The sequence below is a fragment of the Prinia subflava genome, chromosome 1 (genome assembly GCF_021018805.1).
Source record: "Prinia subflava isolate CZ2003 ecotype Zambia chromosome 1, Cam_Psub_1.2, whole genome shotgun sequence".
NCBI classification, from domain to species: Eukaryota; Metazoa; Chordata; class Aves; order Passeriformes; family Cisticolidae; genus Prinia; species Prinia subflava.
In genome coordinates, this window is record NC_086247.1 from 147,435,278 (window position 1) to 147,460,938 (window position 25,661).

Genomic DNA, 25,661 nt, shown 5'->3' on the forward strand with positions numbered 1-25,661 from the left:
GCGGATCAGGCAGCCTGGCTTCATACTTTGAACATCCAACTCAGATTTTCTCATGTAATGAGAAAATGTAACATAAAAAGTGTGCAGAAGTCCTTGCAGTGTAGTTGGCTTGTTGTCAGTGTCTCAGGCCATAACTGGCTGTAGCAGAGCTGTGATGTCCTTGGTATTTTCTGGGCTCATGTGAAAAATGTATTATTTTATGTACCTGCAAGTGTTAATGAACTGGTAATCAGTGATACTGAGTCTTCCTGGTTTGACCTTTGGTTGGTGTGACCCTGTGTCTTTCTTGCCAACCCACTGAGGACGTTCTCAAGTGGGTAACAAGTTGGGAAGAAGACTTCATGGTCTTGATATTGTTGGGAAAGCTCTGTTTCAGCTATGATAGCCTTCATCAGCTTTATCTCTTAAAAGAGCAGTTCCAGACTCAAAGTGAACAACTGTAAATAACATCAGGGAGGAACAGAGAAAATACTGAATGTGGTGGCTTTGTCCAGACCAGCCTCATCACTCAACAGAGTGCAGCTTCAGCCTCCTGGATCTGTGGCCTCCTGCAAAACTGAGTTGAGATTAAGATTTTTCAGCACTGGGTTTACATTCCTGATGCTCTTTGATTTGAGTAGACAGTCCTCTGACGAGTGCCTGCAGAGGCAGCACATCCTATTTGCCTTTTCTGGCTCCTATGGAAAGTAATTTTGCACCAATATGGGCCTGAGAACCTCCATAGTACAGGGAGCTGTGTGAGGACAATTGAAGTCAAAAATACAGACAAGCAAAGCTTCACATTTACCTAAAAGTACTAATGTAGTTGGCTTTAAATCATTAGAACTATGCAATGCAGATTCATTTTGATACTTCACTCCCAGCCCCTCAGGCCAGCCTTGTTTCCTCAAGAGCTCTGCATTTACGAATGAGTTTCCTCTGCATTTGCTTACTTTATGTCAACAGTGACTGTACTCTGGAATGAAAGCAAAGATGCATCTATGATATTCAGTACAATTAATCTTGAATTCTATTTGCATTTCTTTGGGCAGTGTAGGAAATCTTTGACAAATCTCCCTGTCACAGGGCAGTACTGCAAAAGTTAAGCTGAGAATTGTCCAGTGGAGGCAGGTCCTTTTTATGCTTTTTCTCAGACATCCCTGATCTCAAAGGCAGTAATATTCTTTTTTTTCTAGTGTTTGTTGCTTTCAGTAGTAACTGCATAAAATAGAGATGTGAAAAAGTTTCAGCTCTAAAGATGTTGCAGCCCGAGTAAAGGAATAGTATTGAGTGACTGAATAATGTTTTTTAGATCGTTACTGGTTAGAGGAGATGTAAGATGGGAAGTTGCAATTTTTGGGTTCAAATGTAAGCTGGTCACTTCTCTTTGATGTAGTATTTTATTAAAAGATTATTATGCTTTATAAATTAAAAGTAGTAATAAACACACTTGTCTTTGATTGTACCAGGAAACTAACAGGCAATATCAAGTGTATTTTTTGATTGTTTCAGTAATGGAACTGAAGGTTTTCCAAGTTCTGTGAGATTTTAATTGAAGTCTGGTTCAGCAGATGTTAAACAAGAAAGTTTTCACTTCTCTCTATTAATGAACAGTCAACTTTTTGTCACCTTTCACTTTACATGTTTCTGTTACACATCTTTCTCATGCATCAAGATCCCTCAGCCTTTAGTGTACACATGTATAACATAAGAAGAAGAAACTCCATGTTGCATTCTTTTGGTTTTTTACCATGTACAAAAGAAAACAGTGGAGAATGAGGGCAAATGCAGAAAACATTTTCACCTATTACTGATTGCTCAATTTAAAAAATCCTGTGAAGAATCTTTTAAATCAGAATCAGTTTGAGGCTGGAGTCAATATAAGTGAGTTTCCTATTTTAGGCTTGGTAATGTTTATGGCTATTGAAGTTAATTCTAACTAGGTGGCATCTTTCTTGCTTCCAGAGCTGTGCTCTTCATTTTATCCAGACTTGGATGTAGAATTTTCTCAACTCTTAGAAGTAATACAGAGTAAAGCAGTGTTCAGAGAGGGTAAAAAAAAAAAGAAAAACCCTTTTCCTCATAGGTATTTCCATGAACTGATCCTTGTTTGCTGTGGTTCTCTTTGCTTGGGGCTACCAGCTGAACCTTGAGTATTTTAGCTTCTACTTAAGCACAGTTAAACTTTTACAGCTGTATTTAGGACTCTACGGTTCAGTAGTAGTGTAGTGGGAGCATGTGGCTTTTGCACACCTGTTAAAAAGATTCTTGAAAAGAGGGTAACAGCTTTCACTTGTGAAAGTGCCTGTGAACACAGTTAATTTGTGACTAGCCGTGCTGCTGGCAGCACTAATTGAACCTTTTTATAAATCCTGCCTGCACCATCTTCCAGGGTAAGGCTGTGGACAGATGTTCATTTAACAAGACATCTGTGCTGGTTTAGGATGTTACTGTATCCCAGATGTTACACTGCTTTTTAAGGTTATTGGCCCTGGTTTGTATATTTAGCACCATCAGTTTGCTCCATGGTTTGCAGAGCATACGAAGGAAGGTGCTTTTGTTTCTGAGTGATTTAGAGGTTTCAGCATTTTGGAAAAAGAGGTCAACTCTTGAGTGAGACATGTGTACCTGTTTTCATAAGCCTGGAACAAAATGCATGGGGTGAGTACAATAGTTTTGATAGACGGTCTTGAACAAGCTGTCACATGATTTTGTTGGTAGCAACTTAGGGAAGACTTACAGAAACTGGTGTCTGGCAATAACTTCTGGGTAATCATAAACCAGGCCTGGCAGTGACAGGCAGCTGAGGATAGTAGCTTTGTCAGTTATTTCATGTGGTTCCAGGAAATGTTGGCCCATGGCCTTATTCCTGATCACTTTGTGGAAAGAATGAATAAGATCCAAGATGTACTTTTGACCTACATTGTACTTGTCCAGTTACGGTGCTATTGCTGTTACCTTCCAAAAAACAACAAAACACAAAAAAAAAAAACCCAGTCATGCAGAAAAGAGAAGAAAAGAACCAGTATCTCATTACTGTCAGTAAATAAGAGATTTTTCCATTTTTTCCCCGTGTTTCTCTCCATGCATTCAGCAGAAGCTGCTCAGGTGCCTGGTGATCTCCCAGTGTTATCCAAGTCCTCAGGGCTTTGAGACAGCCTCAGCAGGGCTTTCCCCCTGTGTAGAGGGAGTAACTAATGCTCTGCTGAGCCCTGCAAAAGGTTTTTCTGGGCTTTTTTTTCCCCCTCAGGGCTAAATTTAATTAGTTGCTTACCCAGAGAAGAATTATGAGATTTTTGTTTACCATGGTATATTTAAAGATGGAGATAATTGAAAGTCATTAGCTAAAAAAGCTAATTGATAAAAAATTTAGGAGTAGGTCACAAAGGATTCTGATAAATGACTGTTGTATGGAAGTAGGAGAAAATTACCGTAGACAGTAATTGTATTCAACTGGATTCCTGTGTTAATAAAAAAAGTATAGTTTTGTCTTTGTTGTTGACTTCATTCCATGAAATGCTGAATGTGCTTTAAACACTTCAAGAAGTTATATTTCTCTCAGTGGATCTGTTCTTTTGAGCCGAAATAGACGTGCTCTTTTTTTTTTCCTTCTAAATTGAACTGTGTAGTAGGAAAAAGGCGAGGAAGCCATGGCAGGGACCTTGGCAGGACTTCAGCACCCTGCCTGCCCACTGACTGATATTTATTGTTTTGTGGTGGTGTGTGCAGTGGTCAGGCTCTGCCTGTACATTGTGTTCTGGCTCTGGTGGGAGCTGTAGGAGCCGTGACTCATCTGTGTTCAATATTTCTGCCACCCCGAGCTGCTGGGCTCCTGCGCTGTGATGGGGAAGGGTGGTGGAGTTTCTCCTCCTGGTAAGAAAATTTGGGGTTGGGCTTCAAGATCTAGAGCAGAACTGAGGTTGTAGTGTTCAGTACAGGAGTTACAGCTCAGGATTGCCTGGTTTTGTGTGGGTGAAGGGCAATAGTCATGGGCTGTTGTTCTATAATTGCTTTAAGGCACCAAAAACTGGCCCCTAACACCATCTTTCCTCTATTGCCTTCTCACATCCTCCTTCAGAAGGATGAGCTTGAGAAGAAACCAACTCCCAGGCAAAGAACAGAGCACGTGCTGCTTTTCTCACTGTAGTTAAGGACAAGTGGAAATAAGTATAGAGAAAAAAAAAAATTAACAGGGTTTGTCAGTGGAAAAATGCAGTGTTATGCAAACCGGCCAAAAGCTTTATGTATAAAATGTGTAAACTTAATGCAAATAACATGAAACAGTCCATTCTTATTAGAAATGCTGATTGCAGCGATTAGGTATGCTATATGGCCTTCTCAAATGGTGTTTGCTGTGGAAACATTAAATTATAATTGTCAGTACAGTGTATATTTCACTGTTTTGTGACTTGAATTATTTTTTTACTCGAAGCCAAACATAAATTTGTAGGGAATAAAATCTCTTCGGATGACTGGGAAATGAATGTAACCAGCAAAAAAAAAGTTAATATCTAGCATGATATAATCTACCATGCTTTCCACTGTTTCTTCAATTTTATTTAAAACCTGCACAACATTAAGAAGGCTTTCTATAAAATATTTGGGGGAGGGGAATGGCAAGAAGACACCAGACATGGTTATATCTTCTGCTGAAGGAAGCAATTATGTTTAATTAATTGAAACCTCCGCTTTTCCTTGGTGTTAAATAGGTTGCTAAAATACAATAGGGAGTTCAAGGCGCAAATACTGCTCTTGTTTAAACAAAATGTTTAAAAAGGCTTTGTGAGGTACTTCGGTGTTTAATACATGAACTGTAGTTTAATAGAAAATCTAAACTCATCTGTAAATTATTAAATAAACATAAACAATCATCATCTTCCACTATGCAGCAAGTTTTACCTCCAGGGCTGTGTTGAGGAATACTGAAAAGGGGTGGCTGTGAAAAAGCAGAATTATCATTTATGTTTGTGATGATTTCACTGTAATCTTTGTTTAGTACGGACTTGTAACTTTGCATTGCAGACAGGTAGTTGGTAGAAGAATAATTGGGATAGGATTTAGAAATAATCCCTGTTCTTAGCTGATTGTGTTCTGTAAAGCTTTTGAGCATTCCTGCACCAAGGGAAGTGTTTTCACTCACCTGCATTCCTGTCTTGTCACTGGATGCTGGGTGATGTGCTGGGATGTTGTGAAAAACTGCAAGAAATTTAATACTTTAATGCTTTGGGCTTCTTTGCCTGCTGCTTTGTTTTTCTAAGTGCTAGAGGAGTGTTACCTTCCTTGCTGCATCTCAGTCTTGCTGGAAGATCCAGCCTGTTGTATCCAGTGGCTGTGCTACTCCGTGTGCTCTACTCCCTACTCCTTTTTACAGATGGGAATCCATCTCTGTGAGCATCTCAGATGCTGCTGCCAGCAGTGTTTGTGTCCTTCCCTCTTCCAAAATGTGTGTCCCCATTCTGGCCAGCTCTGGGCTGATGCAGTGGCTGAAGAGAGGAGTGCAAGAGTTTCTTCTGGTCACTGTGCAGTTTATTCTGCTTTCAATTTTTGTGTGAACATGTAAAGTGGCAAATAAGGGGATGCTCCTGTCTCTTGTAAGAAAGGCTGTTACTTAGTTTTTGTTTTCTGGTTTGCTGTCACTGCTTATGGATAAGCAGGCAAGGGGAATGATAGGCTTGTAATCCTTAGGGTTCCCACTGTGCTCACGTTTTTCAGCGTTATTCTGAACAAATTTTATAGGGATGCCAAGAAAAGTCCTTTTGCCCTTAATCTCTTCTTGCTTTTCTCTTCCCCCCAGCTCCTTTGTAAATTGAGTGGGAGGTTTTCAGACTTTGGTTTGAGCCTCATTTTAATTATTCTTTTTCTCCTTCACAGAAACTAAAATGGTCCCAACATAATTTGAAGGGGTTGTTGTGCTAGGTAGTCCAAGACAGTCAATCCTCTTCTAGCAGGAGAGCAACCAGTACAGAGTGCAGAGATGATTCCAGTTCTGCCCAGTTCTTTGATCCAGGAGAACCCAAGGCACTGCAGGATAGCTTTTCTTCTGTAGCTCATTAATAGATCCAGTCCTGCGGAAGTAGTTTGGATGGACCCAACTGCTACAACAGTCTGTACAGAAAAAGGAAATGCTGGTTTTGGAATGATTTAATCGCTTCAGAAAAACCCAAAACCTTTTCTCCCCGATGCAGAACTAAACCCAAACCTTTCAGAATCCTCCTTGAAAGAGGAACTGGAGGGGTTTTGTCTGGGGGCAGGCGGGGTGCCCGTGTGCTGGCCTGTGTGGCATCCCAATTCCAGGCGTGTTGGTTGGCTGAATGGTTGCCTGGGAGCTCTGGGACATTGGAACTGCTGAGATGCCCCAAACTGCTCAAAATTTGTGTACTTGGAATCAGAAGCTCCCAGGGTCTCCCAGGCTTTCCGTCAGCATGCCAGGCAGGTTGCCAAGTAGCCTGAAAATTTGGGAGGCAAGTTGCCAAGCTCTTGGCTCCCTTTCAAATGGGCTGCTGAACAGCTGGGAATCTGGATGCCTGGGCTTCTCAACAGCCCACCATGATAGTTACTGAAGAGCCAGGCAGGGGAAAAAAGGCTGGAATTTGTGGCACAAACCTGTCTGCTTTCCCTCAGACCTTGGTTGAAATTGAAACAAATCTGCCAGGTATTTTAGTTTTGACAGTGTGTCCTCACGTGATGACTTTTTTAATGTGATGACATCTAGTCATCTCTCATAACATTTTACTTCATGTGTCAAAATATTGTTTCACTGAAAATAATGTGTGTTTCAGTTTCATTGCCTTAGCATCATTATTATTCTAGGGAAATTTCTTCCAAGGGTGCTCTGTGTGGATCAGTCTCTATTTTATGGCAGCTACTGCCCAGATTTTGGGTAGTGTTCTCTCTTACCTCTCTATAGTTATGTGTTATGTGGAGCAGACAGGATGGTTGTATCAAAATCTGGCTGAGTTAGGCTGTTGTTTGATCTGTAAAAGTTCATTATTGTATTTGTCTTGTAAAAAGAATCAGAGAAACTTAAGGGGCCAACTGCTGATTCAAGTGCACCTTGCTGGGGACATAAACCTAGAATGGGGAAAAAGGGGAGGAAGCTTCCAGTTTTTACAAGACTGACATCATGGGTTAGCTTGGATGTTACATAATTAAGTGCTGACATTCATCCTTCAAAATGAAGTGATTTAAGTCCTAATTTTACAAATGCTTTCAGTCTAAAAAGAGTTTTTCCTTTTTATGTTTGCAGGCCTCGGAGTAGAGGAAAAACTGCAGTGGAGGATGAAGACAGTATGGATGGTTTGGAGGCAGCAGAAACAGAAAACACTGTGGAAACAGGTACTGAGAATATAGTGCTGATGCTCTCTGGGATTGCTTCTCTCTCAGAAATGCATTTAGTTATGCAGGACTTTGGTAGACAAGAAACAGTTCTTTCATTTTTTAGCACCAGATGTGCATTTGGGCAGATTTAAAAGGACAAAACCTCCATATTTAAACCTATATTAATTTAAAGCTATTGAAGCTGTTATTTTAAAATAATGTCATGGGAATGTCTTTGTACTGGAGATTTGTAGAGGTTCTTTCCCTACTTTTGCAAGGCTGTATCTAACAAAAATAAAAGCTCTGAAGTGGCAGCTGCTGTTTTTGGAATACCCGCCAAAATACACTACTACTTATTGACCTGTATCTCCAGCTAACTACAGCAGTTTATATACCAAAGGGATAACCAGGATAGCCAAATACTAATGCTTCCTGCTGCTGCTTAGGAAACAGGATAAATCTCTGTTCCTGCTTTGGTAAATATTTGTTGTGGTGGTAGCCAAATGCTTCAGTTACCAGAGGGAGCTCATTGTTCTGGACTGAGTACTGGTAAAACATTTTGTGATTTCTGTTCTGGCAGTTCAAGAGCCTAAAGAGACAAACAGATGAGCCAACACATGAGATAAAGGCCATGGTGAGGAACTGTCATCTCCTTGCCAGGCACGTGTCTGCAGCCATTTGCCTGTTTTTAACCAGGCACTGAGTGTAGAAGGATCAAACCCACCAGGAAGGATGATGCCGTGGCCACTTGGCAAAAGTTTGTTGTTTTGACAGAAATAAGCCTTGAAAATGCATTGAGACCTAAGGGTTTATAAATTTAATTAGGTGGCCCTGTGTGTGTGATGAGAGAAGTGGAAGGAGGCACAGAGACACGAGCAGCAGAAGCTGGTGGTCAGGGCTGAAGTGGCATGGAAGTGCCAGCTGAGTTAAGGGAGTTGTCCAGTTCCTCTCAAAGCTGCTGAGTGGAGGGGGGAAAGGAGTGAAGTCCTTAATGACAAAGAGAGGTATCTGTGCTTGGTGTAGATTTATAGGGACAAATGGTAGAGGATCTGAAAAAGAGTCATTTTTGCAGCAGCATTTTTCATGGGCCATGCAGGAGCGTGGCTGCTGTGGTGAAAGCCACAGATGAGGAGGAGGCTGGAGTTCTCCTGAATTATGTGCTGGCTGCTTGCTTCCTTCTTGCTAGATGTGCAATGATGCTGAGAATGCTTTGTGCTTGTGACTCGAGGCTTTGGGGAGTGTTAGGAGTGTGTAGTCACAACTTGTGGTGAATTTAAGTGTTAATAGCATGTGGACATGAATATTTCATTGTTTTATTCTACCCATTGTTTTTCTGCCCCTGTAAATAAAACTGCTGAGTGTAGTGAACTTGGGTGATCTTTTGCAGCTTCTACAAGTAGGTTAACTAGTTAATAAATAAATAAGTGAAAACGTTGAGCACGTATTTGTGTGTAGAAAAACAGAGTAGGGTAAAGGAAGACTAGTTCTAATTCTATTATTACATCATTATTATTAAGTTATGATGATGATGAGGATGATTACTCTTTATATCCTATGTGGTAGAAGCAGTCTTATGAAAGTCAGTGAAGGGGACAGAAAGTGTCCCTGTAAAGTGATAAGTTATATAAATTTTAAATATATTTTAAAAAACCCAACCTAACTGGTACACTGCTGTGTAGGGAATTCAGTGATAGCTGTATTTTTTTTTTGCTTTTGTCATTTTTAACAAAGTCCCTCAGCAGAAACCTGAGAGCAGTTTTTGATTCTGAAGAGAGAGGAACACATAATTATCTTTAAGGCTCTGAGAGTGCATATAGATGAGTCTCTCCATTATCTTTCATCAGAATAATCCTGAGTGTCACAGGAGGCTGATACCCCTTTCTAAAGGTGTGGGCAGTAGTGGCACTGTGCTGGAAATCCCAAGGGACCAGGACTCCACCGGGTCTGCTGCTGGAAGTGAGGCAGCATCACTTCAGTGCTGAGGATGGATGGATGGAATGGAATTACAGACTGCACTCCTCACTGAAACGATGCCTAGTAAAAACACATAGGTCTGAAATCCCATTTTTGCAGGCGAACCAAAATAGACTTGAAATAGCATTACTGTGTTGAGCAGTTTGATAGAGACAGAATCACAATTATGTTATTTTAAAAGCTGGGCACCATGTGACTTGCTAGAGGTTTAATCATGTTACCTGAAAAGGCTGCTGCCTCTGAAGCTTATTCTGAGCACTTACCTGTGTCAGTACAGAAGTGTGGGAGAGGGAATAATCTCAGTTTGTTGCTCTGTTTAAAACTGTGTTAATTAAATGGAAGGGTATTTCTATACTAGTTTATTAATTTCTACTTCAGCTAAAAGATGGTTTTGTTTTCTTTGCTTGCAAAGAATGGTCTTGGCAGCAATTTTCTGCAATAGTTGGCAAACCAAAACACAATATAGTAATATTAAAAACTTGAAATGAGATGTCTAGAGATCTTGACATGTGATTTGTGACATATTTTCAGTCTCTGTTCCTAGCTTCTTTTCCATTGTTTAATTCGTATGTTGAGAATAATCAGGAATTCTTTTACTATGGGAGTTTGGGTTTTTGAGGTTGTTTCTTTTTTATTTTATTTAACTAAGTTTCATAAAATGAGAGAAGTCCATGTTACTAATGTTGTATTCAGTTTAATGAGCTGTGCTTTTAGGGCAGGGAGCAATGCAGGAGGAATAAAAACTCCCTTCACAGGAAGGGAAAAAGGATATGCCCCTGTGATGGTTTAAGTTCATCCCCTTTTTTGCTAAACCACTACAGCCCTGTGTAATCCCACCTAAGATAAAGAAATGTTTGGTAGCTGTCAAATCTTTCATGGGGAGAAAAAGCAAGGAGTGTGCAAGTACCAAACATTATTTCTGTTTGTAATGTTGACACAAATGTTTGTTTAAATAAAAAAAAAAAAGAAAAAGGCAGAAATTGTTCCCAAAGGGGCTCTTTTGCAATGCTGAGGCACAATCATTCTAATTGCAGTTCGGGAAACAAGTGAGTGCCCTTCCCAAAATTCTGTAATTTCACATGTGAATGAGGCAGAGCTGGAACAGAGCAGGGTAGGCTGTGTGCTGCTCTGCTCAGTTCAGTATGGCTGCTTCCCCTGCCAACTGCAGCAGTTCTGAGCCCTGTCCCTCCTCTGCCAAGTACTAGGATCCCTTTGGTGTAGATGAATTCTTAAGGACGGAAAGAGAGGAGGAGGGATTTGGAATTGGAGAAAGGAAATTCTGGAATTTGGAAAAAAAATCTGTTTGGAGCTAAGTAAACTTTTTCCTGAAAAAAGGGTGGTGACAACTGCTCCTACTGAATTGATAGATTTTCAGCTTCTTGTAAACCTCAGGACAGACTCCTTTCATTTACCCACCAGCTCAGTCTCTCTTGCTGATCCTTTGGCTCCTCACTTTGTCTGTTCTGCTCTTCAGCTTTGTATTGGTCTTTCCAGCTGTCTGCTCCTCCATTTTTCTTCACTGTGGTTCCTTCAGTGATGTTGGTGTTTCTCTATCCAGGTGATGTTGTGGTTACCCATTTTTTCCATCACTTTGGCACCACGGCATCGTAGCGTGGTTAAGGATGGCTGGGATCTCTGGGGATCATCTCACCCACACTCCTGCTCCAGCAGGGTCTCCTAGAGCTGGCTGTCCAGGACCAGCTTTTATTTCCAAGGATTAAGGCTCCACAACCTGTTCTGGATAACCTCACAGCAAAAAAGGGTTTCCTGATGTTCAGAGGGAGCATCCTGTGTTTTTCTCTGTGCCTGGTGCCTCTGGTCCTGTCAGGACCTTCCAGCTGTCAACACCTTCCACCTTTCTGGTTATCAGTTAAATGCTGTTTGCTGCAGAGTCCTGTGTTCCCCTCTGGAGCCTCTTGTGCTTCTCCTCTCCCTAACAAGAGTTTTGTTCTCATGAGCAAGTTTCTAATGGCCAAAAAAATACAAACCAGAAAATTCTGGAAATTATGTGGCTTTGTGCACAGGGATATATGCAAATATAAAACTGTTAATCCAAAGAAAGAAATAATACACCAAGTAGCTCCTGATAGGTTTGGTAGCCCTTTTGCTACTAATGAAGACTTGGCTTCTGCTTCTTTTCCCATCTTCTGTTAGTTTCAGCAAGTTTCTGTACTTGATATTTTCTTGGCTCTGCATTTAAGTTGAAACCGAAAACTGAATTCTGTGTGTTAATTATCTGATTATTCCCCCTTTTTAATTTTTTTTTTTGGAGAACACTTGTGAAATATGCCAACTCATTCTAGAGTCTCTAATTCTTCCTATCTATGAACTGTAAAAATGTTGAGATTCAGATCCGGGAGAAATGCAATAAAATAAGTTTATTTGATCTGCTGAGTCTCTTGGGAAACTATTAGTGAATCCATCAGGTATTTATTCTGTTAACTATCCATATCATGTCAACCAGCTCTTCCAGCAGTGCTTTCCAGCAGACCCTCAACTCCCCGTGGTGTTCACAGAGTTGGTCATAGATAAAAGAGCCTGGATGATTTTGTCAACTAGTAGTTCCTTATCTAAATTATTGTTGTTAGTAACATTTTTATCAGACCCAGTGATGTTGCCTGGCCAGTTGATTTCTTGTTGGACTTCACATTTACTTCCTGAAGATAAAGCTTCCTCTGACCAGCCTCATTTGTCTCTGGGCAAAGCACTGAAGAACCAGAAGCAAACACTTCTCAGTGGAGGAAAGTTATTCATGCAGAAATTGCCAGGGAATTTTGGACTAATTCAGAATCTCATCAGCTTTGAAGCAACCTGAAAAGCACTTTTCTAGAGAAAAAAAAAATCTGCAATACCCTATTTAATAAAGGAAATACAGGCATCCTTTGCAATTATATGCGTCATACTGAATAGAGCCTCTCCTTGAAGAAAGTAAAATACACCTGAGGGCAAGTCCTGGTTTGGGTGAATCAATGGCAAAAGCTCTTGGCAATGTGTTAATACCAAAATCCAGTTTTAAAATCCAGGCAGATACTTTGACCTCATCATTGCCATCCATCCCTTCTAAAATTAATGAAAGGAGGAATTAACACCACTGAGAGCTTGCTTTTAGATTAAACTTGGCCTTATATATTTGTGGCAAATACACACTTAGAAATGCACTTGAATATTTTTAAGGCAATTAATATTCTACGTACTCGTTAGAAAAGGAGTAATTTCTTCTTTCTTATTCTGCTTACTTCTACCTGCTCAGCCATTGGGAAAATTAGCAGAACTGAAGTATGTTGTTGTAATTATTATAAACATCTTATTATTTTTGCTTTATGTTCTGGTAATTTGTTTGTAATGAGGAAAACAAACCAAAGAGGAGGTTACTTGATAATTGCCTTTAAACCATTACAGGCTTACTCAATAATACCATTTATCATCATGCATGCTTAAAATAGGCCATTTAGAAAAATCCAATTTTTTTGCCTTCTGACTGATATTTCTGTCTCAGGTGTTTTGAGAGCTGGTGGAATCTGTTACTTCCAAATCAGTTTAAACCTTGCTGAGTTTTTCGTTCTGGAGGGGTTTTTTTTTGAAATGCAACTTCTTTTTGGTTTTACTTATTTATTCAATGGTGGTTTTGCAGTTTTGGTATCAAACTGTGCTTTGTTAAACATAATCGCACAGGTTTTGAAATTTAGAATTTTAGAATTTTCCACGTCTCTATTACCTTGATGTTTAACTCTGCTGCTGTGTCATTAGTGATGTGATGGAAGATCTGCATGGCCATTACCAGTCAAATACATTGAAATAGTTGTGTGTGCTCTGTGTGCTGTATGCTCTTCTCCTCTTCTCAGGAAAAAGGGCTGCTCTGTGCATGTTTTAGTTCATAGAATCACAGAATGGTCTGGATTGGAAGGGACCTCAAAGATCATCTTGTTCCTTCTGCCATGAGCAGGACCTGCTTGCTAATTTTGTGGACCTGTCTTAATTTTTGTTACAGTAATGCTGTGTTGAGGCTGACTCTGATTCAGTTTGGTAAAAGAAGTAGAACAGAAATTCAGTGCTGATGAATTCAAATCACAGTATAAACCAGGCTGGTTTGTGGTTGGAATCCCACAAACACCTACCCTGGTAGCCCTTTTCTGGGTCAGGTTCAAAGGGGAAGAATGTAGTGGGTAAAATGAATTATTTAGCATAGTAAGAGAGGTGCCCACTTGCAAGGCACTGAAGAGTGACCATAGAAAATTAAATTACTCTTAATTCAGTAGTGGTTCATGTGGAAGAACATGCAGGGCAGAAATAGCATCCTGCTTTTATGTAAACAAAAATCACTCTCTAATAGCTTTTGCTACCTGAGCAAGTGGTGCTTCAGTTCTTTTGAGAATTGCTGAAGCTTTCATAAGTCAAAGAGAGAAAGAAATTCTAGGAATTACTGGCAAAGGGATAAGCAGAATAAAGCATCAGCAAGGGTTTTTTTTCTCTTTCTACTGTTGCTTTATAAATCCTTGGCATGTTAAATGCCACGTGCAGCTCTGCTTTCCCTTCTCCAAAAGGATGAGCTGTAAGTGGGAAAGTACAGGAAAGGCCAACAAGTATGACAAGAAGTAAGTGATAGCTTCTGTGTGGGGATCAGTTAAGGTAAAAGCCTTCAATCTGAAGTGATTTCACTGGGGAGGAATGTAATAGGGCCCAAAAAATGATGAGTGCTAGGGAGAAAATGGACAGGGCACAGTGATTCATTCTGTTGTGCAACACAAAAATTAGGGGACACCAGGTGATGTTCAGAGAGTGCAAGGGCAGGTGCATTTGCACTCAGCATCTACTGCAATTACAGAATTCATTGTTCCTGGATGCTTTGGGCATGAACAACTTGACATGGCTTTCAAAAAGACCTAAACAAATAAGTGGAAAAACAATGAGATGAGTGCTGTTGAATACCACTCCTAGCTTAGGAAGTTCCTCAGTCATGGAGGTTCCGTGTTATGGTTATCTGTAATACGGTTCCATGTTTTTTGGGTGACCAAAATTACAGTTTAAATGGTCTTACATTGAGAATCTTGTTTTATTTTATAACTAATGCAACATTTGCAGATATTTTCTGTATGAAATGGATTTAACAGTTAAGAGCACTTAAAAGCTCATTTGAATGAAAAGTATCAAAATATCCAGTGGAATGTACAGAACAAGAATAACTGCAGGTTTTCTTCTCATCTCCATCAAACACCTCTTGCAGTAAGTAAATCAGAGAATTACAGAATAGTTTGGATTGGAAAGGACCTTAAAGATCATCCACTTCCAGCCCCCCTGACATGGACAGGGACTCTTAAGCCACATTTCTTAAAGCCCCATCCAACCTGGCCTTGAGCACTTCCAGGGATGGGGCATCCACAGCTTCTCTGGGCAGCCCGTGCAAGGTCTCACCCTCACAGGAAGAATTCTTTTCTATTGATAATCTAAAACCACCCTCTTTCAGATCATTATGAAATATTTCTGCCCCTAAGAGATCTCTGCAGGTGACTTCCTCAGACACTGGCAGAGGAGGTGATGTTGCTGTCAGATTGTATCCCAAGCAGTGACAGAATTATGACCTGTGAGTAGTGGAAACTTGTTTTGTTCCTAAACAGGGACAGTGAGTGAAACCTGGTAATTACAATACTGGGTAGTGTCAAGGTTTATCCCAGCTGTCTGCTGAGTACCACACAGGTGCCCCCTCACTCCCTGCCCCACTGGGATGGGGAGGAGAATTGGAAAAAGGTAAAATCCCTGGGCTGAGGTTAGAACAGTGGTGAGCACCTGCACAGGTAGACCAGAGAAGCTGTGGCTGCCCCATCCCTTTAAGTGTTTAAGGATGGGTTGGATGGGGCTCTGAGCAACCTGGTCTGGTGAAAGGTGTCCCTGCCCTTGGCAGGAGGTCGAAGCTTGATGATCTTTAAGGTCCCTTTCAATTCAAACCATTCTGTGATCTGCTGGACGTGGTGTTCTATGGTGTGGAGAATCCCTCTGGCCATGCTCTCTCCTGGCTCCTTTTTGCACCTGTTTGCTGCAGAGCATGGCAAACTGAAGAGTCCTTTCTTTAGAGTAGGCACTGTTCAGCAACAACTAAAACATCAGTGTGTTACCAAAATTAAATCTCATCCTAAATCCAAAACACAGCACTGCACCCAGTACTAAAAAGAAAATTAACTGTGCTAACCAAAACCAGGACAGGTAGGCATTTTAAATTCATAGTTTGTATTCCCTTGTTAAGGTTTCTTTTCATATTGTTGCTACACTGACCTGGTTTTTACCTGTCAAAAGTACTGCATTTTGGTGTTGTTTGTAGTTTTGCAGACCCCTATGGGGTGTGTAAAGCACTTGGTCCCATTGGCTGTTTCCTGACACAGCACTATCTATCTCCCTTGTGCAAAAATAGCTGTGCCTGCCTTCAAAAGCTCATTTCTCTGTCTCACAGAACATCTTGGTAGGCAACAGCTGAGACCCCTGGGGTGTCCCAGCTGTGTTTGGTGATCTTGGTATTTCCCGGTCTGCAATATTTCTGCTCTTAGTGAAAGTTCTGGAAGCTCACGGCATGTGCTTCATTGCCTGCCTGGTCAGTAGGTCTGGCAATGAAGTAAAGTGGTTAAACAGTCAACCTGTTGCATCTAAGTATTAATTTAGTAGTAAAATATTAATATTATGTTTATGACAGCTCTTTGGGTTTTGTTTGGTTTTTTTTAAGTGTCACTTCATAATGAATATTATAATATTTTAAAGATTTTTTTTTCTGGTAGAACTCTTATGCTTTTTAGGTTTTGACTTGACAGGTAGTTTCTGAGTATTTAAAGGAAAACCTTTTGGATATGCTGTCTGTCCTTTGCCTGATTCCCACAGCAGAGTCCACACATACATTTCCTTATTTTCCTTTATGTTTGCCCAGTAGCTTGTAGAATAGGGCCTTGTGATTGTGAGAAAACAGAAAAGGATTGTTTGTAACAAAAGAACATTTTAGATCTTAAGTTGATGTTGCTTTATCACATCCCCAAAGAAAGCTGTGATCATGTAATAAAATCCCAGCTATCCCCAGTCTCCTGCTTTTCACCAAAAGAGTGATTCCCTTGTGAGTTTGAATGTCCCACCTGTGTCTCACATGGGGAGAGGTTTCCAAGGGGTCTGAAGATAGAGCAGGAAAACAGGAAATTACCAATTATTACTCAGAATGCTGTAAATCTCTACATTAGACAGGGAAATAAGGAGAACAGATACTCTTAGGAAGGTGGGTACTCTACATAATCAAGTGGGGGTGCTATGTGCTGTTTGATATTTTGAGTGTTCTCTGCATTCTCCTCTATAAAGGGGAATAAATATAATAAGAGAAGAAATCTTTGAACCTCTGTAAAATGTTTTTCTTCTCATTTGAAAAAATCTAAGTTACAACTTGAATAGTATAAAAGCTAAGGACTGTCGTTTCACCACATATTACTGAAGCAAATGTGGTGGAAGTGTTAATTAAAGAGGAATGCAATACACATGCTGTAAATCTTACCAGTCCCAGTGACTTCTCTGCTTAACTATCCCTTGTTAATGTTAGACAATTTAATTTTTTCCCCTTGCATTTCATATCTCCATCCTTGGAGATGCTCAAAAACCATGTGGGCAGCTGGCTGTGGTGGCCCTGCTTGAGCAGGGGTTTGGACAAGGTGCCAGGGCTGCCTTCAAACCTCAGCCAGGTATGATTCTGTGAGTTACCCAAGCTGTAAAGTGTGTGGAAGTCTCAAGCCTTTTGATGGCCCATATGGACAGGAACTTTAGTCCTTGTACTTTTGAGGTGTTTCTTTTAGTAGGAAAAGAAAGCTTTTCTGTCCTCAACAGCCAGATGAGAAAGAACTATGGATGTAATTGTGTTCAAATAGTAAAATTTTAACTGCAGTGTTTTCTAGTATTTTCCTAAAGTTTTAGTAAAGGATAATGACATTAAAAAGTAGCCTGGAGACATTGGGGAATTGTACAAGTAGGTTTTTTAAATCTCAGTCCCCCCCCAACTCACTATGCATAAGCAAGACCTTCATTGTGCCAGAAACAATCATGAAAAGAGGATGCAAATAAAGCATTATATATGAAACTGCAAATGAGCTTCACATTTATTAATCATCCGTGGATCCTTCATTCCCAGTAGCTTCAAAGTAAAATGCCATACCCAAATCTGGTGATGTTCATTAAATATGCTGTGCCAGGTGCATCCAAGAACATCTCTGAGGTGTATCTGAGATGTCCCCTTGCCAGGCTGGTGTTGGGATCCATCTCCTAGGAATTTGACTCATGAAATGCAGTGCTCCTGTTCTTCCTTAATCTTCTGCAGGAAAACTTTCACAAAGTTTTTTTTTTTCCTCAAGTAAATACTACTTTCATGCTATTTAGTGAGCACCATGTTTTCAGTCTTCCAATGGCATATTGAGGCACAGTTTGCTTTATTGCAGAGACAGCAACTGAGATGTTGTTTGTCTCATTTAGTATAATTTGGGTCCCTCCTTCTCTGGAGAAGCAAACAGCAGGGGAAATGCACCATAAGGATGTAAGCTCATATAGTTGTCATGTGTAGTGAAACAATCTGTGTCTTCTCACACAGCCCAGAGTTCCTGGGAGTGAGTTGTGAGTGCCCCTGAGCTTCGCCTTCCCAGTGTGCTGGGTGCCCAGTGATGGTAATGAGAGGAAAGCTGGCAGAGAGTGAATGGCTTTTTTCCTTTACTTGATTGAGAGTTTCAGCAGGCACACAATAAAGACAGAGTTCCTTGTGCACAGTTGAACTAGGTTAAAGAAAGTTGCCAAGATGGATCGGAGCAAGGCCAGGGTTTCCGGTGGTCTTCTGGAGCACTTCAGGCGTGGTTGTCTCGGGCTGTGTTGTGGGTTTTGTTCTGAGTGCTTTGGTGTCTGCCTGTCTTCTAGGTGTTTATGTTTTGCTCTCTTCATTGAGGTTGCATTTAGAAATTTGGGAATTGGTGGCACAAGATTGTCCTTAGGGTCCAACACACTTGGAAACGCACCGCAGACCGCTCTGAATGGCTCCGCTGGACATCGCCTGGTTTGGGAATCTTCATCCAGGAAACATCCAGGGATGTTTGTTCACAAGTGCCAAAAATGGAGGGTGTGGGGTTTGGGTTTATTTTGTTTTGTTTTCTGTACTGTTACAAGGGATGTAGTCCCAAGAGGATATTTATTTAGTGTTAAATAATCAGCCAGCATGTTTTTTCAGAATAGGTTGGTGAAAGGGGTCTAACACAAGCCATTTGGATTTTGGACAGATAGTCACTTTTGGATGTTTCAGGTGTCCAAAAAACATTTCAGATGTATGTTACTGAGGGATTTACCTGAAGCAGTTTCAATTTACACCAGCTCAGATACATACTTGGAATACCCAGTCATGAACAGGAATTTTTTTTTTCCTTGATGTTGTGTTTCTCTTCACTATGTTTTAGAGGTGTTCGCTGAGGGTTGTAAGTGTCATACATTGTCTCCCTAAATGAGTTCACTTTAGGTTAAAGAAAAATCTTCCCTCAATCTCTGTGCATGAAACAAGACAGATTTCCCATTTTCCATGTGCTGTTGCAGGCATATGATTTCAGTATTTCAGATCAAGCTGCACAGTTTTATGTTCTGAGACTTTTTCTTCTCTTTTCTTGGTTTTATTTATAAGATTAAAGCTTGTAGCAGGTTTTTATGCGTGCCCACCCATGCCGCAGATTCTTCTACCCTTTCATTTCTCCACTTGTCATTTATCCTTTGCAATATTTAATTATATTTTGACATGTTGTGCACTAATTTTTTGAAAAATGTGAATGTATCCTCTGCTGAAATTTTCTAAATAATCTGCTGCTTTACTCTAACTAGACTTCTTTGCAAGAGCTGTGTGCACTGGCCTCTGAGCTCAAACTTGTATTTACTGGGAATTCTGAAGTGGAACTTCTTCTGGCACTGCTGTGAGACAGCCCTAGAAGCCATGGGCACAGGCAGGATGAGGCACACACATCTTAAACTGGATATGCCAGAGCACATCTGTCAGAGCCCTGTGGGTTTTATGTTGCTTAGGTTTCAAAATCAAAGTACAGAGGAGTGCAGAAACACCAAATTCTGTTGCTGTACAGCCTTGAACCTTGTTCCTGTGCATTCTGGTGCACTTGGAACAGCACTTTGCTGTGTCCTTCTGGTAAATCCCTGACTCACTCCAAGCAAAGGGGGAAATGATTGGGAAGAGGGTTTAAAGTTGCACGGACAGTGGCAACTCCGTATTTCATGTTTTAGAGCAAAACCAAACTTTCTCATCAAATCTAGCACTGTCAGCTGTAGGTGTATATATTTTTCTGTCTAACAGCTAAGATAATGTAAACACATGCTAAAAATTATATGTTCCTTCAGTTCAAAATGAAGTTTAAGCTGGCATAAACCATGTCCCTCATCTTCACCTCCTCAACCCTGTGCCAGCATAGTTAGTGTAAGCAGCATTGAATTTGTGCAGGGAATTGAACAATGTTAAAGGTAATAGAGGAGGAAAAATGTTTAATACACACCAGATCAGCATGCTCACGGTGATTTTTGTTCAGGGCTGACACAGCAGGTGCATGGGAGATGTGGGGAGAATGGAAATGTCTAAAACTCCAACCTTGTGTGAGGTTTGTCATTGAACAGCTCTCCCCTTCACCCCATTCCTTATTGCTGTTGAAGAGCTTTAGTTCACAGTGGTGCTTTGTGCTATGGAAATAAATGTTGTAAGCATCCAGTTTCATGTTAAGAGCTAGATGTGATAATTTCCTATTCTTTTGATTTTGTTGTGTGGCAGAAGATACTTACATGGCTTAACCTGTCTATAAATAAAATGGACGTTTGCAGCACAAGGGAAAGCTCCAGATGCAGATAAAACATTCAATAATTTCTCTTTTCATGTTTCTTTACCCAGAAGTCAAAGAGCAGTCTGCAGAAGAGGATGCCCAGACGGAAGTGGAGAGCAGCAAGCAGCTAACACCAGTCCTTCAGCACTCGGTGTCCGAGGAGTCGGCGAGCTCCACCGCCTCCGTGGGCGTGGAAGCCAAGAGCAGGTGAGGGAGAGGGCAAGGAGGAGGCGGCTGCTGGGGCAGGGCAGGGCAGGGCTGGGGCTCTGGGCTGCAGAGTGCTCGGGGCACAGGGCTGGGACTCGCTGCTGCTGCTTTGAAGTGCCTGGGACTGGTGCCTTAATTGGCGTCCGCGGAGATCGAGGTGACAAGCACGTTCCCTGAGTGCTGTCCCCACACTGCTCTGGGAAAGCCTTGAGTATTGGCTGGGTAAATTAAAGGAGGCATAAGTGATAGGAGATAAAATGTGATTCCTGAAGTTTTCCTGCTGTGTAGGAAATGGTGTACTTGCAAATTTGTATAAAGTTATTTTTGATGTTTCGGCTTGTGTTGAGTGTATTTTCAGGAACAAAGTAAACCAAATCTCTTGTCATATCTACTCTGTTCTTTCTTGTTTTGGAATTTATAACAGAGAAAATAACATCTGTATTTTTTAAACTTTTTAGTAATACAAATTAGCCTGAAAGCAGTGAAAGTATTAATTATGTTATGTGAAGGAAACCAGAACACACTGTCTGTAGTGTGTTCTGGTTTCACAGTTCTAGCAGAGCTTCTCTGGTGAAGCTCTGATAACAGCTCCTAACCCAGTAGCAGGTCTCTCCTGCTGCAGAATGTGCTGTTACCAGCTACCAGACAGTTACAGGTGTAATTATATTTTGACAGACTTGGAGAGAACTGTCGTCATCATTTTCTTCCTCCTAATCCAACACAAAGCGTATTTTCCATGCACAAAAAATTACTTAATCTACTTGATGCATATATAATTTTCATGTTTTACATGCTCACAAACTTCTTAGATTTCAAGAGCTACTTTCCTTCTTACAGAAAATTCAGTTGAATACTTCTTGTGCATATACCTGAGTGAAATATGTAAAAATTTCTGTTCTTGATGGAATTTTCCAAGGCTGAGATTAAATTGCATTGAATTTGTAGAGCAACTTGAACTGAGCAGCTGCTCTGCTTCATTATTTGACCCTGGTTTGGATCATTTGCAAAAATTTTAGTGCTGTTTCATCCATTCTCCGTTCTTCTCAAGGTTACTTTTTTGCTGTTATCATGAATATTTGATTACAGCACTTTTCATAGCCATAGACTTGTTTCTTAAAAGCTGGACAACAGTCTCATGAAAAAACTTTGGCCTGGTTCTGAGCCAGCCCTTATTTGCCCTCAACTTATTCTTCCTTCCAACTGAAAATGTTGACTTTGATCAGTCAGGATGGAATGGCTATTATGTGCTCATTGCTTTGGCTGATCAAAGCATTAAAAAGCTGAGTACTATTAATTTTTAATTAAAATAATAGTGATCAGACTCTCTCTGACATTTTGGAAAGAAATGTATTGAGGAGATATGAAACTGTTAATTGGGAATCAGAGGGTTTCTCTGACCCCAGGTAATCTTGATTTCAAACTTAGAATGGGGCTTAGTTGCAGAAGTCATTGATGTCCTCATAACAGTGGAAAAAGGTTTTCTGAGGAAGGGTTTTGTGTGGAAGTGAGTGTTGAAGAAAGCCTCTTCTGATCTGTGACTTTTGATCAATCGTTTGTGTCATTGTCTGTGTAGTGCTGCCACTGACATTGTGTCACTCAGGGGTTGGAGGACTGAATTCTGGGGGCTTGACTCTGTTTTCTTAGGAGAAAATGCAGTGTGTGAGATAACAGACACTGATAATGGTTGTGTAATGATTGGAGGAAATGTATCAAGATTTAGGATAAATTGTGACTCCCCTGTGCCTTAAAACTGTAACTTGGGGAAGTAGTTTTAAAGTTGATTTCCAGATAATTCATAATTACCAGCTTTATCTCTTTCTTGGTAAGTTTTTCTGTTTTATAATATAAGTAACTTTCACTTTCCAATAAAATGGAAGGATTTGTATATTTAAAAATAGCTTTAGGTATGTTAGACACAGGAGAATTATGAGAGTATGTCATAGCAGACAGAGCAGAAATTGCCTAAAAGACAGAAAAGAATCAAAGCCTCCCTGAGAATTAGCTACAGGTGTAGGTGGAGCATTGCTTTTTTCAGAGTTAAGACAATTCTGTGTTTCTGTCTCTGGTAGTGAAGATAAATGAAATAGAGAAGCACAGGACACAAGGTGTAAAATAAAGTATTTTCCATGAAAAAATTAAATAATTTGCTACTGAAAAGCAGTGATCTTAACATAGTAGGACATGTCAAAACTAGGATGAGGATTTCAGTAGCTGAGAGATTAGCCAGAGCTTGACTTGTGTGCTATTTTTCTCTGGATCCTTCTCGAGACTGCAGCTGAATAAAAACATTCAAGAGAAAGGTGAGAGGGCTGGTAAATTTTGGAACCTTCCTGAGATGGGATATGGGAAACCAAGCGAGTGGGATTGGGGCAGGGAATTAAACAACAGGTTCAGGATTAGTGCTCAGAAAGCAATGTGTTAAAACCCCATTAAAATAAAGAGTCTGAGCCTGGGGTAGGGAGGCTGAAAGGGATGAGGCATGTGCTTGAAAGGAGTGAGTGAATTATTGACCACATGTGGGGAGGGGCAATAACATCAAGCAAAGATAAACTCCCAAGCCTGGCAGTGGCAGGAGTAACACTGCCAGCTCCTATATATCATGAGTGTCACGGCTTTGGGAGCCTTTTCCTTTGGTTGTCCCCTTTTTTTTCTCTTTATAAGCCTTGTGAGAAGCTTCTGTCAGGCCAGGAGTGGAATCCAGCTCCTTCCCAAGGGATCTGCTGCCTGGTTGGTGCTGCCTGCAGAGAGCAGGGGAAGTGCAGCCCTTGGGGAGGGCAGCGAGCCAGGAGCCGGCTGCGACTCCGAGCTCAGCCACTGCCACCTTCCTCCTCTGTTCCCCACACTGGCAACCCCTGGCATTAAAACCTAACGAGAATGGCCTAGAAACACAATTTCATAGAAGAACAAAACACCTTTTGATTCATTTTACGTTCTGTCTGCTCTCGGAGACTGTGAATCGCATTAATTGCGTGTTTTCAGTCCTTTTGCCATGATCATGAAGACTGAACATTCTTAAATAAGTAGAAGCTGAGGTTTTCACACAGCTCTTTTTGATTTTGGTGTTTTGGCCTGCTTAAATATCTGCTCTTGAGAGATTGTTGCTAAAACTACCAAAAAAAAAACCCAACACCAAAGAACTGGCAAAACACCTTCCTTCTTTCTTGCTTCACTTGTAATTGGACAAAGCAAATAATTTTCATTCCAGACCAATTGCGCCATTCCCTGTTATTCCGCTGCTGCTGCTGCTAAGATAAAATCTGGAGTGTGGAGATGGAGGGCTTGGGTGCTTTATGCCATCAAAAAGAAGCGGTTGGTGAACATCTGTAAATTGTGTGAACAAAGAAAATAGTGAAAAAGTAGTAGTGAACTTCTTTATCTTTGTTCCTCTATTTTTTTTAATAATCTTAAAGCACATTACAAAATTTGTAACACTCAGAGCAACTCAGTGGAAAAAGAAATTGTGGAGTGACAGAGAATAGACAGTCTGGACAGAATACTGCAGTGATGGAAGGAAAAGCTAGATCTCTAGGCAGGAGGAGGTTAGATAAAAGATATAATATTAAATTATGTTCAGAAATTTGTTGAAGTTGTAAAGTCAAGCACATGTTTTGAGGAGATACCAGTATGAAGATTAATTTTGAAATGGATTATTTCTTTACATGAACGTGTACTGTGTTGCAGTTTGTAATTCTACGTGAATGTTTTTTCTCCAAGAATTGTTTTGCAGAGAATGGGCCTTATGCATGACACAGGGCATTTGAAGTCATTGCAGAGTTTTGCCTTTACATTTCCAGCTCTAGATCCATATAAGCATTTATGGAATCTTCCTGTGAAGCCAGTGATTTACATCTGGAAAGAGGACATGCCATTCCTTTCTCTTCCAAAGTGAAGTACTACTTGAGCATTATATTAATGACCAATCTAATCCAGAGTGAAATTACTGATTTGGCTAGCAGGGCACAACTAAAGACTAGGACCACACACTGAAAAATGAGAAAAAAGTTAAATATTTACTGGTTTTATATCCTGTTTGTTTCATGCATTATTAGGGAAATGGTCTCAAGGAGGGTTCTGTGACGAATCATTTTTGAAGCCACTTTGCCTTGGATTTATAGGGCAGGAAGGACCTTTGGAACTCATCTTGTTCACCTCCTTTTCCAAGGCAGTTATCTACAGCTGTCGTTCCTGACACAAGCTTACATAAACTGCTCTTAAATCTTCCAGTAATAAAAACTCCCTATCTTCCCTAAACAGTCCCTTCCATCTCTTCTTTGTTTTTACTGTTGGAACCACTTTCCTCACATCTAACCCACACTCTCCTCATTCTGGGTTTATTCCATTACTACTCGTACCATCTGCCAAGGATAATGGAGGACAGCTTTGTGCAAAAGTCTCTCATTTATTTCCCCAGCATGCTTTACCTCGTAACAGAAATCCCAAATTTGTTCCTGCTTTCTTTGTAGATGATGTTTTCTTGAGCTCAGATCCTTCTTGCTGGTTTGAGTTTTCTCCAGATGGTCTGTGTCTTTCTCAGAGCACAGAAGGCGTGTCACACAAATAGGGCCAAGGAAGGGTTTAACAGGCAGCCAAAATCCTGCCTTTTGCTTAGGCTGAACAATTGCCATTGTGGCCATCCTCTCATGTAGGACTTGTGCCTCGTGGGATTTGACACCATAATCAATGACATTTGTGGCTGGGTTTTTAAGCTGCACAGACCTTTGCTCCATGATTTAATCTGTTCTGTAGGATGGTCCAACCACAGAAACCATGAAATGTCTCCAGCCCAGGTGCTCACAGATGCTCCAGGTTTCTGGACTCTCACAGATGTTCTTAGGCAGTTTTTCTGTCTCATCCTCATCCTAAGGCTGCTTGTCTCCACCTGGGTCTGCCCTGCTGCCTACAAGGCCTGCACTGGTGAGCAGCAGGCTGAGCACTGGCAGGTCAGTGATGCCTGGACAGGTATTCTGTCCTCTGGGAGATGGCAGTCTGTCTGTCATGCCTGAAGGGCTGAGGGCAGTACTCATTACAGCATGGGATGCCTGCTTTGTCAGGGGTTCCACAGATACAGGATATTCACAGACAGTTTTAATAGTCTGGGATCTTCCATTCCAGTGTTGAGTGAATACAGTGTTTGCTCTCATTCCTTCCAAATATCACCTCTTCCATTTGGGTTTTTTTGCCTTCAGCTTTCTTTGCCAGCCTCCTTGGTTTTCTTATGTTGTTGAATGCTCATATTCCCATTCTCTTCGCTAATTCTAAACTGCTCATCAGTTTTAATCATTGTTTCAGGGTTCACTTAGTTGAGGTTTATTCTTTTTTGTCTGTTTGCCTGATGAGCAG

General features: G+C 40.7%; 1 protein-coding gene across 12 annotated transcripts in view; it reads left to right on the forward strand.

Moving 5' to 3' along the window:
• KMT2C (lysine methyltransferase 2C) overlaps positions 1 to 25,661 on the forward strand; it is a 188,848-nt gene that overhangs the window by 40,020 nt on the left and 123,167 nt on the right. For all 12 annotated transcript variants that reach the window (XM_063416028.1, XM_063416057.1, XM_063416045.1 and 9 more), the window contains 2 exons: positions 7,226 to 7,314; positions 20,183 to 20,321. In XM_063416028.1, coding sequence (XP_063272098.1) covers positions 7,226 to 7,314; positions 20,183 to 20,321 — 228 coding nt within the window. The remainder of the gene's footprint in view (positions 1 to 7,225; positions 7,315 to 20,182; positions 20,322 to 25,661) is intronic.